The following is a 20,739-nucleotide window of genomic DNA, read 5'->3' on the forward strand; positions in this document are numbered from 1 at the left end:
GATAGGCAAGACACACTTGACTTTGCTCAGGAATCATTTGAAACTTCGCCAGCAGTGTGTCGCATTGACCGGCCCGCCGGGCGCGTAGCACGGGACGCTAAACGGCCCTCGCGCACGTCCGAGCAGCTGCAGCCTAGCTCGCAAACACGTGTGCCGCGTAAGAAGGCCAATGCCGTGCTCAAATCATGCCCGCGGTGTGCAACTAGACATTCGCGTGACAATTGCCCGTCACGCCAAGCTATTTGCTTTTACTGTCATAAGAAAGGACATGTTCAAAGTGTTTGCCAGAAAAAGCTTAGATCAGCCAATCACAATGATTCCAGGCCCTTTGCTTCGCGCCGGAATCGAACCAGGGACAATCAGGCTCGTGGACCTTCGCCCATGGACATTCATGTCGTTAATTCCACCCCGTCCAGTGCCACTTTATCTAACAGTGACTGTGTTCGTCCCACAAAAAGTGTGCGTCGACGTCGCAGGAAATCCCGTAAAGTCGCAAGTGCTTCTGTACCTGTATCAGTTCAAATTGCACGTGAAAGTCGCTCTTGTCGTCAGCGGGACAATAAACTTTTTGTAGACTTAGACTTGGGAGGCAAAGTGATTCCATTCCAGCTCGATACTGGAGCTGCAGTTTCACTGCTCAATCAAGAAACGTACAAACACCTGGGCAAACCTCCGTTGCGTGCCGCAAATGTTCAGCTCAATAGTTACTTAGGACAGCAGATACCTGTGTTAGGACAGTGCAGCCTTCTTGCCACATACAAGGGACAAACAAAACTTGTGTCATTTTACGTTCTTCGTTCTTCTTCTGCAGTGAACTTGTTTGGTTTAGATTTATTTCAGTTGTTTAACTTGTCTATAGTCAATCAGGTCCTACTAGTGAACCAGACTGTGCCTTCCGCCAGTGTTTCTCGTCTTTGTGAGGCATTTGCAGACATTTTTGCACCGGGCCTTGGTTGCGCTAAGAACTATGAAGCACATTTGGAACTGACAGAAAACGCGCAACCGAAATTTTTCAGAGCGCGCAATGTTCCCCACGCATTGCGTGATGAGGTCGCAAGAACATTACACGATTTAGAATCTCAAGGTGTAAATGAACGTGTGCAGGCTTCTCTCTGGGCCTCACCCTTAGTAATTTTGCCAAAACCTTCCGGAAAATTGAGACTTTGCGTGGACTTCAAGGCAACAGTGAATCCACAACTTGTGACTGCAACTTTTCCTTTGCCCCGCCCGGAAGATCTTTTTGATAAACTGTGCCCGGGTAAATACTTTTCGAAATTGGACCTAGCCGATGCGTACTTGCAAATACCGGTGGACGAAGAATCCCAGCGCGTATTGGTGGTTAACACGCATCTTGCATTGTACCGATTCAAAAGACTGCCATTCGGGTGTGCATCCGCCCCTGCATTGTTTCAGCAATATTTACAAACTGTTTGTGCGTCGGTCCCTACTGCTGCGAACTATCTGGACGATATTGTGATCTCCGGAAAGCCAGAAGCCGAACATTTAGCCAACCTACGATCGTTATTTCAGGTCTTGCGACAAAATGGTCTTCGCTTGCGTAAGGACAAATGTGTGTTTTTTGCTCGTGACTTACCATATCTGGGCCATGTCATAAATGCACAAGGCATACATCCGAGTCCAGAGCACCTCCGTGCCATACAGGAGTTGCCTTCGCCACAGAAATTGAAACAGCTCCAGAGTGTGTTGGGAAAAATTAACTACTATGCCAGGTTTGTGCCGCGCGCTTCTTCCATTTCAGCTCCGCTTCATCGCTTATGCCGTAAAGGTGTTCCGTTCGTCTGGACGACGGAATGCGAACGTGCCTTTCTCCGGTTGAAATCGGCGTTGCTTTCAAATACTTGCCTTACGCCCTTCGATCCCTGGAAACCCCTTTTGTTGATGGTAGATGCGTCGGATTTCGGGATCGGTGCTGTGCTTGCGCACAAAGATGGATCGCATGATCGTCCTATTGCCTTTGCTTCAAAATTGCTCTCATCTGCGCAACGCAATTATTCCCAGATAGAGAAAGAAGCTTTAGCTCTCGTGTTTGGTGTTACTAAGTTCCATGATTTCTTGTATGGTCGTCACTTTACCATCATCACAGACCACAAACCTTTGACATCGCTTTTTCATCCGAACAAGCCTGTACCTCCACGTACAGCGCAGAAATTCATTCGCTGGTCTCTTTTCCTCTCGCAGTACCGCTACGATATCTTGTATCGGTCCACTGCTAAGCACGGAAACGCTGATGCGTTGTCCCGTTTGCCTGGTGCTGAGGATAAAGCATTCGATTCTTCCGAACTTGCTTGCATGTTCATTGATTCGGAAACCGATGACGTGGTCGAATCGTTTCCGATTGATTTTCGTCGTGTCGCTACAGCCACAGCTGCTGACCCTGTCCTTGCTACTGTTTTGCGTTTTGTTGCTACGCAATGGCCCTTGTCAAAGTCACGGATCGAGGATCCGCTGGTTCGCCGATTTTTTGCTCACAAGGAGAGACTTTTTGTACGACGTGGTGTTTTGTTGTTGCGTTCGGATAATGATCAATCCAGAGTCGTGGTCCCACGTTCATTACAGTCCTCTGTCTTACGGCTTCTTCACCAAGGACATTGGGGTATAGTGCGTATGAAACAACTTGCTCGTCAGCACTGTACTTGGTTCGGAATCGATGCTGCGATTACGAATATGTGCTCTTCTTGCGTGGCGTGTGTCGAACAACAATCCGCCCCGCCGCGGAAATTCTTTGCATGGCCGAAAGCCACTTCCCCTTGGCAACGCTTGCACATCGATTTTGCTGGTCCATTCTGGAATGCTCGATGGTTGGTTGTGGTGGATTCCTTCAGTCATTTTCCTTTTGTTGTTCGTATGTCTTCCACGACGTCATCTGCCACCATCCAGGCGTTGTCTGCTATTTTTTGCATTGAAGGTCTACCACAGACTATTGTTTCCGACAATGGCCCACAATTCATGTCTGCAGAATTTCAGTCGTTCTGCAAGGCCAATGGTATTCAACATCTGACATCCGCGCCGCTTTCGCCTCAGTCAAACGGTGCCGCTGAACGGTTGGTCCGGACTTTCAAGTCACAGATGTTGAAGTTGAAAGAGTCGCATTCTAGGGAGGATGCATTGTTGCTCTTTTTGTCTTCGTATCGCTCTCAGCCCCGCGATGGTCGCTCGCCGGCTGAGTTGCTCCATGGTCGTCCTCATCGAACCTTGATGTCTTTGCTGCATCTGCCGCATCAGGTTCCAGTGCAGCGGCAGACTACTGCTTTTGCTCCTGGCGACGTTGTTTTCTATCGCAACTATCGCGGTTCACGGCGTTGGCTCGCAGGGCGCATTCTTCGCTGCCTCGGCCGCGCGATGTATTTGGTTTTGGGGGCCTCTGGTGAGGTGCGTCGGCATCTCAATCAGCTGCGCCTCTGTCGTCGCCTGGGTTCTGCCGCTCCCCGTCTGCTTTCAGCGAAGGTGCCGTCCGGTCAGCGCCCTGGGGACCCATCTACTGGCTCGCCTCATCCCCAGATGTTACCGATGCTGCCTTCCATTTTGCCTCATGGCGACGCGCCGCCGCCCCGCCTGTTCTCCCGCCGGCGCCGCCCGCAGTGGACGCGTCGCTGCAACCGCCTGGCGCCTCCCTGGGTCACGCGCCGCCGCTCCTTTCCCGTGACCGGCTGTCCTCCGCCATGGAACTCTTGCCCGCTCCGGACCAGATGTCGTCTTCGCCCGTCGGGTGCCCCGGCCACATGGAGGTCGACCCTTCGGCCTCTCCTGTCTCTCTACGGGCGCATACACCGCATGTTGACGTGCACCCTGGACTAGGTTTTCAGGCATTTCCTAGCTCCCCTCGGACCGAATGGCCGGGTGCGCGTGGCACAGCCTCGCCTGTTGTTAGGCTCCCCACCTCATCGCATACGTCAACATGGGGTCCTCCCCACGGCGGGCGGAAGCCTTATAACACGCCCGTTCGCCGATTTGCGGGGGAGGAATGTGGTGTCACTGCCAGACACCACACTTGCTAGGTGGTAGCTTAAATCGGCCGCGGTCCATTAGTACATGTCGGATCCGCGTGTCGCCACTATGTGATCGCAGACCGAGTGCCACCACACGGCAGGTCTCGAGAGACGTACGAGAACTCGTCCCAGTTGTACGACGACGTTGCTAGCGACTATACGGACGAAGCCTTTGCTCTCATTTGCCGAGAGACAGAATAGCCTTCAGCTAAGTTAATGGCTACGACTTAGCAAGGCGCCATTAGCCTTAAATAGCTTGTATATAAAGAGTCACTTGTATCGCCACAATCTCCAGATGTCTCATCAAGAATGATGTATACAAGGATGTATTAAAAGTTAAGTATATTCCAAAGATACGTATTTTCTTTATCACATTCATTAAGTCTCCTGTTTCAGACCTCACTCCATCCTTCGTGAGTTAGCGCGTGCATCTTGGCCGCCTCTTTCAATTAGTGTGCGTAGTGTTGGCAAGTCTGCCGACACTACAGAGGGTCTGGACAAGGATGATGTACTTGAGGACAATATTATGGAAATGGAAGAGGATGTAGATGAAGATGAAAGGGGAGATATGATACTGTGTGAAGAGTTTGACAGAGCACTGAAAGACCTAAGTCCAAACAAGACCCCGGGAGTAGACAGTGTTGTGTTGGCAGAAGAGCCAACACCGTCTTATGAATGGAGTCCGAAATGCACGCGTTTTAGCTCATGCAGGCTGGCGTGAAGAGGGAAGAACTATACTGACGTCAGGTCTGGAACATGACAAGGAATTAGAATTCAGAAAGCAGACGTAATTAGTTTGATACTTAACTTTAATCCATTAATGATGAACATCGCTCTTGACAGTACATGATTCACAATATTATCTGTTCAGAATTAATTCTAATTACTGAATATGGCGCCTTGCTAGGTTGTAGCGAATGACATAGCTGAAGGCTATGTTAAACTGTCGTCTCTGCAAATGAGAGCATATGTAGCCAGTGAACCATCGCTAGTAAAGTCAGTTGTACAACTGGGGTGAGTGCTAGGGAGTCTCTCTAGACTAGGCCTGCCGTGTGGCGGCGCTCGGTCTGCAATTACTGACAATGGTGACATGCCGGTCCGACGTATACTAACAGACCACAACTGATTTAAAGGCTACCACCTAGCAAGTGTGGTGTCTGTCGGTGACACCACAGACAACATTCCATTAGTACTGATAGCCCTGGGAGAGCCAGCCCTGACAAAACTCTACCATCTGGTGAGCAAGATATATGAGACAGGTGAAATACCCTCAGACTTCAAGAAGAATATAAAAATTCCAATCCCAAAGAAAGCAGGTGTTGACAAATGTGAAAATTACCAAACTATCAGTTTAATAAGTCACAGATGCAAAATACTAACACGAATTCTTTACAGACGAGTGGAAATACTGGTTGAAGCTGATCTTGGGGAAGATCAGTTTGGATTCCATAGAAATGATGGAACACGTGAGGTAATACTGACCCTACGACTTATCTTAGAAAATAGATTAAGGAAAGGCAAACCTACATTTCTAGCATTTGCAGACTTAGATAAAGTTTTTGACAATGTTGACTGGAATACTCTCTTTCAAATTCTGAAGGTGGCAGGGGTAAATTACAGGGAGCGAAAGGCTATTTACAATTTTTACAGAAACCAGATGGCGGTTATAAGAGTCGTGGGGCATGAAAGGGAAGCAGTGGTTTGGAAGGGAGTGAGACAGGGTTGTAGACTATCCCCAATGTTATTCAAACTGTATATTGAGCAAGCAGTAAAGGAAACAAAAAAAATTTGGAGTAGGAATTAAAATCCATGGAGAAGAAATAAAAACTTTGAGGTTCACCAACGACATTGTAATTCTGTCAGAGACAGCAAAGGACTTGGAAGAGCAGTTGAACGGAATGGACAGTGTCCTGAAAGGAGGATATAAGATGAACATCAACAAAAGCAAAACGAGGATAATGGAATGTAGTCGAATTTAATCGGGTGATGCTGAGGGTATTAGATTAGGAAATGAGACACTTAAAGTAGTCAATGAGTTTTGCTATTTGGGGAGCAAAATAACTGATGATGGTTGAAGTAGAGAGGATATAAAATGTAGACTGTCAATGGCAAGGAAAGCATTTCTGAAGAAGAGAAATTTGTTAACATCGAGTATAGATTTGAGGGTCAGGAAGTCGTTTCTGAAAGTATTTGTATGGAGTGTGGCCATGTATGAAAGTGAAATGTGGATGATAAATAGTTTGGACAAGAAGAGAGTAGAAGCTTTTGAAATGAGGTGCTACACAAGAATGCTGAAGATTAGATGGGTAGATCACATAACTAATGAGGAGGTATTGAATAGAATTAGGGAGAAGAGAAATTTGTGGCACACCTTGACTAGAAGAAGGGATCGGTTGGTAGGACATGTTCTGAGGCATCAAGGGATCACCAATTTAGTATTGGATGGCAGCGTGGAGGGTAAAAATTGTAGATGGAGACCAAGAGATGAATACACTAAGCAGATTCTGAAGGATGTAGGTTGCAGTAGGTACTGGGAGATGAAGAAGCTTGCACAGGATATAGTAGCATCAAACCAGTCTCTGGACTGGAGACAACAACAACAGGAAACAAAATAACCAATGACAGATGGAGCCAGGAGGACATCAAAAGCAGACTAGCACTGGCAAAAAGGGCACCCTTGGAGAAGAAAAGCTTACTAGTATCAAACATAGACCTTAATTTGAGAAAGAAAATTGTGAAAATGTACATGTGGAGCACAGCATTATATGATAGAGAAACACAGACTGTGGGAAAACTGGAAAAGAAGAGAATTAAAGCATTTGAGATGTGGTGCTACAAATGAATGTTGAAAATTAGGTAGGCTCATAAGGTAAGCAGAGAGGTGGTTTGGCGCAGAATCGGAGAGAAATGAAATACATGGAAAAATCTGACAAGGAGAAGGGACTACAATGATAGGACTTCTGTTAAGACATCAGGGAATGACTTCCATGGTTGACTTCCATGGTATCAGAGGAAGCTTAAAAACTGCCGAGGAAAACAGAGATTGGAATATATCCAGCAAATAATTAAGGATGCCTGTTGCAAGCGCTACTCTGAGATGAGGTGGTTGGCACAGGAGAGGAATTCGTGGTGGGCTGCATCAAACCAGTCAGAAGACTGCTGACAAGAGAGAGAGAGAGAGGGGGGGGGGGGGGGGGAGAAAAAAAATTAACTTCAGGTGCGCCCCAGGGAAGTGTGTTGGGACCCTTGCTGTTCATTTTGTATATTAATGACCTTGCAGACAATATTAATAGTAATATCAGAATTTTTGCAGATTTATCTATAATTAAGTACTATCTAACAGAAGCTGCATAAACATTCAATCAGAGCTTGATGAAATTTTAAAATGGTGCAATGGTTGGCAGCTTGCTTTAAATGTTCAGAACTGTAAAATTGTGCACTTCACAAAATGAAAAAATGTACTACCCTACGACTATAATATCAATGAGTCACTGCTGGAAATGGCAACTCGTAGAAATACATGAGTGTAGCACTTCATAGGGATGTGAAAAGGAATGGTCACATAGGCTCTGTCATGAGTAAAGCAGGTGGTAAATTTTGGTTTACTGGTAAAATACTGGGGAAATGCAATCAGTTTACAAAGCAGATTGATTAGAAATCACTCATGCGACTGGTTCTAGAACTTGATTCAAGTGTGTGGGACTAACAGGGGATAATGTATGTATACAGAGAAAGCAACACAAATGGTCATAGGTTAGTTTGATCCATGGGAGAGTGTCACAAAGATACTCAGGAACTGAACTGGAAGACTCTTGAAGACAAACATAAACTATCTCGAGAAAGTCTACTAACAAAGTTTCAAGACCTGGCTTAAATTATAACTCTAGGAATATACTACAATCCCCTATGTGTCACTCTCATGTGGATTCTGAGAATATGGTTAGAATAGCTACTGCATGCACAGTGGCATTCAAACAATCATTCTTCCCATGCACCATATGTGAATGGAATGGGAAGAAACCCTAATAGCTGTTACAATGGGACGTACTCCGTGACATGCACCTCATGGTGGTTTGCAGAGGCTAGTTGTAAATGTAAACATGCCCTATGTTAACAGCACATGATGGCAACGGTTAGAATGAAGAAAAATGAAGACAACCTGCTCTAAGATTCAGCCTTAAACAAACAGAACTACTAACTTGCAAGTACACAATGGACTCAGTCTACAGCCACAGCTACTTGAGATGAAGCATTTTATGATCAGCTCCCAGGAAGCTGTGGTGGGCACCTCTGTTATAGAATACAAAGTACACTTTTGATTACTGGTTGTTAAAACTAAGGTGAAATTGCTACTGAAAAAATAAGACAGAATCTGAATTCTTGCCATTCACAGTGAATGCTCTTAGCAACTGAGATATCCAACCCTTTAGGAAGTTAAATAACAGTGTATACACTACTGTAGAGTAAAAGAGCCATTCTGGCTGGATATAAGTCCAAAGTTAGGGCTAAGGCCTTCTGCACCAAATCCTCTCTCTCAGGAATGCTAGTCCAGCAAGATATACAGGATATCTTTGGCAGAACGAATAAAGCAGGAGATGGGTACTGGCAGTTAAGTTTTGATGTGTGCTGTAAGATGCGTCTGAGTAGCTAACTCGGTGAGAAAATTGTCCACAAAAGACAGTGGTCTAATTTTGAGTTCTTGTGAACTTTGGTACATAGCTTAAAAATAATTAACACAGATGAAGACAAACCGAATAAATACTAAACACTAAAGCTTTTTAGATGGGAAGTTTTTCTTTCCTCCTTTAAGCAGCAGAAAATGCGTGAGGTTGCATTCACTATCCTAGGGACTCGCTCATTCTGTACTACTTAAATATAAGCAACATCATGACAGCAATGGACTTGTAATGGTAAGTATCATTTAGATGGATGTAGTGTTGAAAGAGCAACTAGGTAGACAGAAGCTCCATTTTGTTATTACAGAGGTCTATTCACAGTAGAGGCTAAAAAGAAAAGGCATAAAAAGAGACTGCAAAGTTTATTTCAATACAATGGCTAGCTTGCAAAAAACGTTTAAATATTATTGTGAACTCATAATTTCTATCTAGATTATTAATAATAATTACACCAAAACTAGCACATCCTATTATACAGCTTTCATTACCTGTCATATTGAATGTATCCGAGATATTACGGTTACAATGGTAGCCATAATCACAATAATCCACATGTTCTGCTTTAGCAGCCACCAAAGGATTCGATAACAATAAATGTTCTTGAATCGTTTCCTCATTTGGTACAAAAATAAGTTGATCTGCTGCAGTTCCTCCCATTCGGAGATATGCTGGTGCAAGTGGCCTTGTGAGAGCAATTAATTCCCTGGAACTAAAAGACAAAATCTCAGTTACGAAAGAGAATGACTATAATTTGGTCTTTCAATCAACATCTGCGGGAGCAATAGAGAAGAGTGATGACAAGAAAACAAGGGGGAAAAATCAGAATATAAATCTTCTTGAATCATTTCCTCATTTGGTACAAAAATAAGTTGATCTGCTACAGTTCCTCCCATTCGGAGATATGCTGGTGCAAGTGGCCTTGTGAGAGCAATTAATTCCCTGGAACTAAAAGACAAAATCTCAGTTACGAAAGAGAATGACTATAATTTGGTCTTTCAATCAACATCTGCGGGAGCAATAGATGAGAGTGATGACAAGAAAACAAGGGGGAAAAATCAGAATGTTCACTAGCCTAGCATACTAAGATATTTACTGCTACACAGATCTCTAAAATAGCTTTTTGGGGAATTTTCTTTGAAACATTCACTCAATAATGAAGTAATGATCTCATCATTTATTTAGATGTAATAGAATTTAACTAGATAAAACAACAAAAGATATTTGTCTCAGATATTAAGTGTCATCTAGTATGTTCATAACTCTTTTAACTTAGTTCTTAAGTTTATGTTTAATTAATTTTACTGTCATAATATTACTGTAAACTTGATGCTGTCTGTCCAGCCATGGCTGGTGAATGATGATGAACTGGTAATAAATAATAATAATAATAATAATAATAATAATAATAAAAGTAAAAGATCAGGGCTACCCAGGAAGCAGATGCTGTTACAATTAACATAAATTTCACAAATATTAGGACCACATTACAGAAGATGTCTTCATCACTCCTTGATTATGGAGAATAAGTAATTGATCGTAACACTAAAAAGTGGCTTAAATAGTAAACATTCAAAATCATAACAGTTGATAATTGCAGTAGTAAGGTTAAGTACAGGGTGTATCAATGGACTCTTTTTTTATATTGCAAGTCGCACAATGAGATTTAAAGAATGTGCAAAACACGAGACGTGTGGAAGGTTCAAAAGCATGGAAGCTGTTTTCATGTTTGAGGAACTGTCAATAATTATTGTTATTCTAGCAGTGATTTTACACTTGACATCATTTTTGTGATAATAGCCTTTACCCAGACTGAAATGTTTTTTCTGTGAGTGTTTCTCCAGACTGACAGCTCTCTAGAACATATGACAATGAGTCTTCTTACCTATACAAACTAATATTATTTACAGTTGTCCACCCACCACTGTCTTTGCAGCAGTTAGATCATTTTTATTTTTTTCAAATAATAGGGCATTAGACAGTAGATAACAATGTTCAAATTTGTAACTTATAATTTGGGTGAAGCATATTTAAATGAAGTGTATTGCACTATTCACCTTCACTCAATGTAGGTTAATTAATATATATTCTTTGTTACTTTTTATTCTTTTTGACCTTGCCCTCTAGGAAGGCTATGACTTCTTCACCAATTGCCTCACAATTGCTGTTTGAAAAAACTCAACACTACATTTCTAATTACTCTTGAATAACATACTTTCTCATTTCACATCAATGAACTGTATATTAACAATAACTAATTACATCATAAAATGTATTACATCAAACTTCTCGCAATGTCAATGTGCAACTCAAAGTCTCTAGATAGAATGAATCAATCTATCTGAATGTAAGATTTCATTGGTTATCTTGCAGAACATCATTTGCATTATCAAAATCACATATCTTCTTAGGGTTTCTGTGCCTCTTCAAAGTAGGCCAACTATCCTTGGTACTTATATATTCATGCCCCCATACAGTATTTCCTTTTGCAAAGTCTCTTCCCTTGGCATGTCTCATGCAAATAAAATGACAGTCCCATAAAATATCTGTGCTCTCACTACAGTACCTTTTCGTATAGTTTTGATTCACATTCATCAGTAAGGGGAAATAGGAATACACATCACTTCACTAGAATGGTATTTAACACTAACACCGAAAATGCAAATAAAATACCTTCTGCACCATACAAAATTTTTTCGGTGTTTAATATCCATTGATAACTTTTACGGTACTTCTAATTCTGAATCTGTAGTCTTTGTTACAGATACTATATTTAATATGTAATGGATGTAATATTCCATTTATTTCTGAATGTATATCATTTATTGTAATTATAATGTAAATATTGTAAATTGCTGGGTAATAGCCAAGAGAAATTTATTTAAGTGTATCGACAGAAACAATGAGACAGCACTAGCTGGGCCAGTGTTTATTTTTGCATATGGAGAATCTCTGTCATGCTGCAAGCAGAGAGGAAGCAAAGCAGCTTGAGTCTTGAAAGAGTGCAGAAGTGTTTGTTGGGTGCAACTATGACCACGCCAGTGTAGGCACGCCTAATTTGTTAAGCCATGAGTATTGAGAGCACGGTAGGAGTGGACAGGTGGAGGAAGCTGCAATTCTAACTATTGCCTCCCCATAATTATCCATGGCTCTGGAGATGACTCATGGTTCTCAACCAACACAGTCACTTGCTCAACGTGCATTCGAGAAACTTACAGAGAATGTCAGTAAGGCTGAATGGGTGATAACTGTCCATCTCGAGGGGACTCTTAGCTGGTTTCGGTACCAAAACTATTGCACTTTCTTGTCACTGGGATGGGAACTCATCCTCATTTTGGATCCAATTAAGGAGGACAAGGATGTGACACTGGCAATTCACTGAGAATTGTTTCAGCATTTGGTTGTGGATGCAATCTGGCCCTGGTGCTATATCAGGGCAGTGAGCTAGGGCACTGGGGCACTGTAGAGTTCCCATTCACTGAACAGAGCATTATATGGCTCCAGGTGGCAGGTAGTAAAAGATAAGCACATTTGCTCCACCTGCTGTTTTATGTGCCAGCTCTTAGATGTAGATGCACAAGTGTAATGCTCAGCAAAATTTTTGATGATAGTGTCTGGATCAGTATAAATGGCACCATCTAAGGAAACATTTGGTACACCTGCAGGGGACTGAAAGCCATAGAGTAGTCTGATCTTTACCCATACCTGTGATGGAGAGGTACGTGATCCAATGATACGAATTTTCCATTCCTAGGATCCTTACTTTCATCATTTTATGAGGTTGTGGACACGTGTGTGGTACTAGAAAGCCCATGTACAATCTCTAATGGTCACAGTGATCTCTGGGGTCTATCACGTTACCGTCTTCCAATGGGAGGGAGTGGGGGTGGTGGGGGGAGGCACATCCACTGAGACCTCATTTCCCAACAAGAGCATAAGAGGACATGTACTGCCCTTGCCTGACATCAACCTTATTGACTCCAAAACTTGCACAGTGGAAGTGGGCCGATTAATGGAAGATATGAATTCCTTCTAGAAATCCTTCATCTCTTCTTTTATCACTCGTCTCACATGTGATCTCACAGAACTGAAGGAATGAAGGTTTTCTGCAGTTCAAAGGTGTTTTAAGTTAAGCAGAGCTGTTTGTCTGGCCTGATTGCCAAGCGACAGTCGTCATTGTGGCAAGGTACAGGGCGTTATCTGAGATGAATGCTAGACCGGGGGTGGACTCTGTGGCAGCCTGTTGGATTTCACAAGTGATATGGGTCACCATCATCTGTGCACAATACTATTATTCAAAAATATTCTGTAGACTGTATAGCAACCAATTTGTCATTTGAATCACCCATCTCCGTGGCTTCCTGTCGACCACTGCTCAAGTCAGCACATGGATCCACACTGGGAAGTGGTCACTGGAATGTAAATCTGTAGCCACTTCCTACTGACCAGAATCTTTAATAGCTGGGGAGCAGAAACAAAGATCAATGGCTAAAAAAAAACCCTACACCTGTGGAAAAATGTTCCATCTGACTAGAGTTCAAAACACAGATATTCTCAGAGTGGATGAGTTGCTCAATAATTCGACCTCTGGAGCAAGTGATAGCTGAGCCCACAGCACATTGTGTGCAGTGATGTCCCCCACAAGGAGGAATGGGAGTGGGAGTGCCTGGAGAATTCTGTCAGTGCACCTGCATCTAAAGCATCATGAGGTGGAAGATATAAAGAACACACTGTGATGTTAAATGGTACTAGGATTTTCACAGCAACTGCCTGTATGGCCATGTTAAGAGGGACATGAGAGGAATGGCATCTGTTATCAATGAAACCAGACACTCCAGTTTTAGCACTGACTACAGTAACATCATCCTTCCTGTAGAGGTGGGAACCCCTTAATGCAGGTGTGTCGGTGACTTTCAAATGAGTTTCTTGCATGCAGACGCAGAACAGTGTCTCCTGGACCAGGAGCTGTAGTTCTGCCAAATGTGATTGGTACCCATTTAAATTCCACTTCCGTTGATTGGCAATGGTTAGTCTTGTCTTACTCCCTCAGAGGCAGTGATTTACCCATGAGGTGAGGGGAACATTACCTTGTGCCCAGCTCTCTAGTTCCTCTAATTGGAAATCTATATCCTCAAAAGTAAAATCCCCACCTGAGAGAGAGAGAGAGAGAGAGAGAGAGAGAGAGAGAGAGAGCTCACCAATCCGAAGGTGTAACTGCCACTATCTTTGGCTTTGAACTACTTTCTGAGGGACTTTTTCCTTACTTGTGGGAGGAGTTGGTTGCTTGGGTTTCGGGGATGGCTTAGTAGGCTTCTGGTGGTGGGGCAGTGGTATATGGTTTAGGTTACATGCTCATCACAAACAACTTCTGAATGATTTCTGGTTCAACTGTAGAGTTTTTCCCACAGGTATACCAACAAGTACATGTGCTCATTCTTGAATATGTGATCTGAGTCTGTGTAGAGGCATCACACTTGGCAATTGGTTCCTTAAGGGCCGATGCAAAAGAAGTAGCAAAAACTGGAGGTTGCATAGCTTTGAAAGCATTTCTAACTTCACCATAGGTTATGCGTCTCGTGACTTTCAACTCCTGAATTTTCTTTTTCAGTTCCATACTGGAACCAGATAACTAGCACGTAACTAATGAGGAGGTATTGAATAGGATTGGGGAGAAGAGAAGTTTGTGGCACAACTTGACTAGAAGAAGGGATCGGTTGGTAGGACATGTCCTGAGGCATCAAGGAATCACAAATTTAGCATTGGAGGGCAGCGTGGAGGGTAAAAATCGTAGAGGGAGACCAAGAGATGAATACACTAAGCAGATTCAGAAGGATGTAGGTTGCAGTAGGTACTGGGAGATGAAAGAGCTTGCACAGAATAGATTAGCATGGATAGCTGCATCAAACCAGTCTCAGGACTGAAGACCACAACAACAACAACTGGAACCAGTTTATACAGTTCAGAGGAAGTTTACAAGAATTGCCTGCCATGTGAGCTGAGCATCCACAAGTTCCACACATAGCCCTCCCATTACATCCCACGGAGGTAGGCCAAACCTCTGACATTTGAAGCATCGCATTGGCTTTGGAACAAACACCTGAACCTTAAAACGGATACAGCCTGCAAGGATGTGTTCAGGTAATTCTGGAGTACTAAACGTGAGAACAAATGTTGCAGATTTTTGTGTGTGTGTGGATCTGATTGGTGCTCAATGGCGGGGTCATCAGCATCCTTACACTTATAAAAACAAACAAATGTGGAGATGAACTAAACGTGTTGTACACACATGCACTAAAAACAACCACACAGTCACTCTGTATCACAAGCACTAAAACCAATTAGGAGGAAAGAGAGCTAATCACGATAACAAAACACAGAGAAAACAAAACACAGAAGAACTAAAAGAAAAGAAAAGGGGAAATGTTACTGGCTGACCACTTACAAAAAACTAGGGTGAGCCAGCCACCCTTTGACACATTAAGAACATATCACTAAATTTTGTTAAAAATGTTGGACAATTCAAAAAACTTTAAAACCCCAACCACACTTGTTTGATCATTACATAAAATAGATGGCAGATCCACCGGCAAATCCACCGCAGTCCACTGGTCGGCAAATAAAATGCAATCCAATAAAATGTGGCACACCGCGATCTGCACACCACAAGCACCACACATTGTAGGGTCCTCTTGCTGGAGTAAGAATCCATACGTCATAGGGCTGTGGCCTATGCGAAGACAAGTAAGAAGGACCTTGTCCCACCGATGTGGCTAGAAGGAAGTACTCCAGGACTGAGTTGCAGGCTTGATGACAAGGAGTTTGTTATCGGTCACTGATAGCCATTCGTATTCCCATTGACACATGACTTTGTACCTCAACAGCAAGGTGATAGCATGTAGGGGGATAGCACACCGAAATACCAGAGGATCACGACACGCCTCCTTGGCTGCTCGATCTGCCCTTTCATCCCCGCAATTCCAATGCGCCCAGGTACCCAGCAGAAAGACACCTCCTTCCCCAGTCATTGTAGTAGTAATAGATGGACATCCGGGATATTCTGGGTTACTGTATCTGCTGTGTACAAATGATGAAGAGAGTAAAGGGTGCTCAGAGAATCTGAGCAGACAAGAAATCTAACACCAAGAGAATGTCTCACCTGCTCCAGTGATTGCAAGATTGCATATAGTTCTGCGTCAAAGACGGTAAATTCTAGAGGCAGTCTGACGGTGAGGACGCGATCTGGGAAAACGACAGAGCAACCAACAGAGTCCCCCTGCTTAGACCCATCCTTAAATACAGCTACAAGGTCGTGGTACTCAGATAAAATATCAGAGAATATCGCATTAAAAATGGAAGCAGGAGTGTTATCTCTTCGGTACCACACCAAATCTAAAATCATTCTGGGCCTCTCCAGTAACCAGGGTGGCAGATGGTTGACACCCTGGATTTGAGGTCGCACTGGCTCCACACCGAGCGACTCCAGCACACACTGCACGCAGATCCAAAATGGCATTGTGACTCATCAATGGTTGGAAAAAAGGCATTCCAGAGGTGGACGAGCAACTGTATGTTGTGCGGGTGAAGTTGGAGCTGCAAAGAACTTGCACGCCTGACGCACCATGAGGAGCTGGCACCAGGTGGTAAGTGGTGGTTCCCCCGCCTCAGCAAAGATGATAGGTACAGGACTTGTCCGAAAAGTACATATGGCCAGCCAAATCCCCTCATAATCAACAGCATCAATGGTCTGCAAGTAAGAGGGCCTCACTGACCCATACACCATGCAACCATAGTCCAGCCACGAACGCATAAAAGCCTGATAAAACTGAAGGAGACGCACCCTGTCCATTCCCCAAGACCTGTGGCTAAGGCACTTTATGATGTTCAGTGCCTTCAGGGCTCTGGCTTTCAGGTCTCGCAGGTATGGTAAGGCCGGTATTACACTATCAAATTTCTTTGTCCAATATCTTTGTCCAATATCTTTGTCCAAGATATTTGATAGTGTAATAGGGATCTTTGACAAATGTCGTCCAATATTTGATCAAATCTAGGCCGAGGCCGTATATTTGATCAAAGAAATCGCTTGTCTTCTGTTCACTACAATGCGATATGTTTCCACGCGGAGCGCCAGCATCGCTGGAGCGTTCTGTCATCTTTTGTGTTTGTAAACATGGCTGCTAAATACAATTGGTGTGTGGCGTCTACCACAAAATTAATTGAAATGTATGAAGCGGATGAGGCGCTTTACAATGTGAGGCACCCTGAATATAAAAATAGATTAAGAAGATTGGAGAGTTATAAAAATATAGCAGACATTATCAGCCGTGACATATGGCCAGGATGTACGGCGGAGGACATAAAGAGGAAGATCAATGGCCTCCGTACTAGCTACTCGTACGAGAAAGCAAAAGTACGTATTGACATATTCATTTATATTTATTCATGCAAGTAAAGTTTACATGTCATACAAATGATTAGCATTAATTTGTTCACTGCAGCGACTTGAAGCATACAATAATGTTTACGTAACCTACAAGTAGTTTAAATTATTTTCATTATTAATATTGCAGATGCATAAAAGCAAAAGTGGAGCCAGTGCGCAGGCGGCGTATACACCACAAGTGTACTGGTTTCAAATGCTGAAATTTCTAGACCAGTCAACAGAGGCCGACGAGAGTATGTGCCATTTGGAGAGAAAGTGAAACTGGAAGTGAACGTGCCACACTGACGTTTGAGGAAATGTGTGCGGTATGCACATTTGTTTACATTTTACGTTACTAAATGTGATTATCTTGCCAGGGCACTTTCCCAGCGCCATTGTAAAATGTCTTAAAGTATTCCCTAACTGCTCTCCCATGTACTGTACGTCCAGAAGCAGCTTGGCAAGCTATTGGTTCCATTTGCTGTAGGTCCTCAGTGCTTTGTGTCTCAAGATAAGTGCAGTCTCCTACTACGGCAGACACTGTTTCCTGACGTGTGTACAAGTGTTTTCTTCTCTCAGTTAACAAGTTGTGCAATGTGCAGGCAGCCAGTGTAATTGTGGTAACTTTTTCTGGAGGCAGATTAATGGTAGTAAGAAAAATCCTGAAACGACTTGCAAGAATGCCAAAGCTGCTCTCCACTAATCTTCTCCCTCATGACAGTCGGTAATTGAAAACCTTTTCTTCTTTTGTAATTCCTTTTAAGGGGTATGGCTTCATAATTTTATAACTCAGAGGGAAAGCGTCATTTGCCAGTACTACCATTGGAGTTGTAATATTTGTGTTCCCAAGCTTCCTGCCTTCAGGAATGTTGAGCATAGATCGGTCAATGAGACACTCACGTAGTTTGCTTTTTGAAAACACTCCAGCATCACCAACACGCCCATTAGTTCCTACATCTACATACAAAAATTTGTAGGAAGCATCTACCATGGCAAATAAAATGATACTGTTGAAGGATTTATAATTGAAAAGGTGAGATCCACTAGCTTGTGGACATTTAATACGAATGTGCTTTCCGTCCATTGCTCCTATAGTGTTATAACAGTTCCACTTCTTCTCGAAATCCTCTGCAATTTGCTCCCACTCTCCTCTCCTTGTGGGTACCTGTAAATAAATAAGATTTATGTATGTGCAAGGAAGTACGTAACTAATGGCTTTTATCTTTTATTTTATAGCATGAGATGCAAGAGCCTGTTGCATGTAGCGAGGCACAGCCACAGCCCCTGCGTCAAGAGCGGCCTCCTAAAAGGAGGAAAGTCACGCCAGACGTGGCAACTAACGTCATGGAGGAGGCCAGCAGGACACTTCAGGCTATGGCTGATGCTGCCAGAACCATGCCTGTCCATGAAGACCGCTACAGCACCCTTGGCGCCCACATCGCAGCAGAACTGCATGAAATGGAAAGGGTGGGCGGCAGGGAATACACCACTGCCACTATGCACAGTCTGCAGCGGACATTAATGGACAGGTGGGATTTGCTGCATGCGACAGCCCGTGCACAACCGTCCACCTCTGGATATATCCAGGCTGCCTTGCAGCAGGCTGGAATAGAGGATGAAGATTCCATTCCATAAATATATATGTGTGTATAATTTTTGTATCTCTCCAATCTTCTTAATCTATTTTTATAATCAGGGTGCCTCACATTGTAAAGTGTCTCATCTGCTTGATACATCTCTATTAATTTTGTGGTATCACACATCTCATTTGCCATGTAAATAAAATTAAATAAATAAAATAATAACAATTTATCTTCATGAACATAAAGTGTATCGAACAGTTATTTACCTTCAGACAATGGTCCTTTAGTGCTTTATAAATTGCTTCACACGTTTCAGGTATTATTTTACTTAATGTGCATTGTGGAATTCGAGTGCTGTACTGTAAGCTAGAGTAACTTTCTCCTGTAGCAAGGAATCGTAGTGTTACAGTGAGCCTGTCTTCTGCAGATATAGCAGTTCTTAGGTGAGTATTGTGTTTTGAGATATGAGGAATCACTTCACTGAGAACATACTGAAAAGTATGCTGATCCATTCGCAAGAAATTGATGTATGACTTGACGTCTTCCACTATTAGCTCATGTAACAAGTTTTGCTGAATGCTTTTTCCGTCTCGTCGTGAAACCCACGGCTTCACCCAGGTACGTTTCCTTTTTTTCCCCCCGCTTCTGTATCGCATGTGCACACACAGCAATTGTGGCACAAGCAGCAGCTGCTGCGGTTAATAACAATTTGTTTTTGTCAGCCATCTTGAACTTTGACGAAAACTTTGATGACAGTGTAATACCCCTTCTAGCGCTACGTCAAAGATCTTTGTCAAATATATTGGACGGAATATTGGATCACATCTTTGATCAAATCTTTGACAAAGAAATTTGATAGTGTAATACCGGCCTAACCACGATAATCTGGAGTCAAAAGTGAGGCTCAGAGACCGCACTGTGTCTGTAAAATGTAGGATGGTGTCCCCCATATTCAAGGCAGGCAAATTAAAAAGATGATGAGAACAATTAAAAGGAACACACACACACACACACACACACACACACACACACACATATTTATCTGCAGGACTATGGAAACAGATCTTTGCAGCCTACTCCTCTAACCTACGCACTGTAAGTTGCAACGGACGGCTCATCATTGCAACACTGTAGGAGGAACAGAAAAGAACAAAATCAAATACAAATAAGGAGTACAGGACTCCTTACCTTAGACGTGATACTGTTGTTGGCTATAACAAAGAGGGTAACACTTAAAACGCTGCCCTGAGGAACACCGAGAATGGTAGAATCAAATCGATCAGACAGCATGTCATCAACTCGGGTTCTACGAAACTGCTGAGACAGGAAAAGACTGTATGAAGATGGAGAGGTGGCCACGAAAGCCCCATTGATGCAGTTTTGCAAGAATACAATGTCTCCAAGTAGTATTGTGTGCCTTACTTATATTGAAGAATATGCCGATAGTGATGCTTACGGAGGAAAGCCTTCTGAATAGCCACCTCTAGGAGGGTCAGATTGTTGATAGTGGACATAAATCTTCAGAATCCACACTGAAAGTAGCGAAGAAGTTCCTGGTCTCTCACAACCAGACCAGACGATGGTTAACCATTTACTCCAGGGTCTTTCCTATACAGCTCGTTAAGGCGATACTTCAACAACTACCGGGACATGTGCAGTCCTTTCCTGGTTTGAGGAGAGGGATCAGAATTGCCTCCCTCCACGAGTTGGGGGAGTTGCCTGTCTACCATATTAGATTAAAACATTAGAGGAGGACTTTCTTTGAAGCATGTGGTACCAGATTTGATTGTGACTGGGTGCAGTGTCACAAATCTCAGGCATCACCGATTCGAGCTCCCACATAGGGATAGGGGAGTTGTAGGCCTCAGAACTGTTGGACCTGAAGTTAAACTTTTCCCTATCTACAGTCGCCGATAGTGATGAAATGCCAGAACCTGGCTTGCATTGGCAGTAGTTTGTGCAAAATGTTCGGCCAGCATCTGAGCAATGTCTCTGGGTGTTGTTTCGAGGCACCCCTGTTTCAGCATTGCTGCTATCGGTAAATGGCTGTATTTACT

The 20,739-nt window shown here is 43.3% G+C and overlaps 1 protein-coding gene across 4 annotated transcripts in view; it reads right to left on the reverse strand.

Moving 5' to 3' along the window:
- LOC126253040 (heparanase-like) overlaps positions 1–20,739 on the reverse strand; it is a 317,446-nt gene that overhangs the window by 208,868 nt on the left and 87,839 nt on the right. For all 4 annotated transcript variants that reach the window (XM_049954109.1, XM_049954111.1, XM_049954112.1 and 1 more), the window contains one exon: positions 9,172–9,392. In XM_049954109.1, coding sequence (XP_049810066.1) covers positions 9,172–9,392 — 221 coding nt within the window. The remainder of the gene's footprint in view (positions 1–9,171; positions 9,393–20,739) is intronic.

The sequence above is a fragment of the Schistocerca nitens genome, chromosome 4 (assembly GCF_023898315.1).
Source record: "Schistocerca nitens isolate TAMUIC-IGC-003100 chromosome 4, iqSchNite1.1, whole genome shotgun sequence".
Classification (NCBI taxonomy): Eukaryota; Metazoa; Arthropoda; class Insecta; order Orthoptera; family Acrididae; genus Schistocerca; species Schistocerca nitens.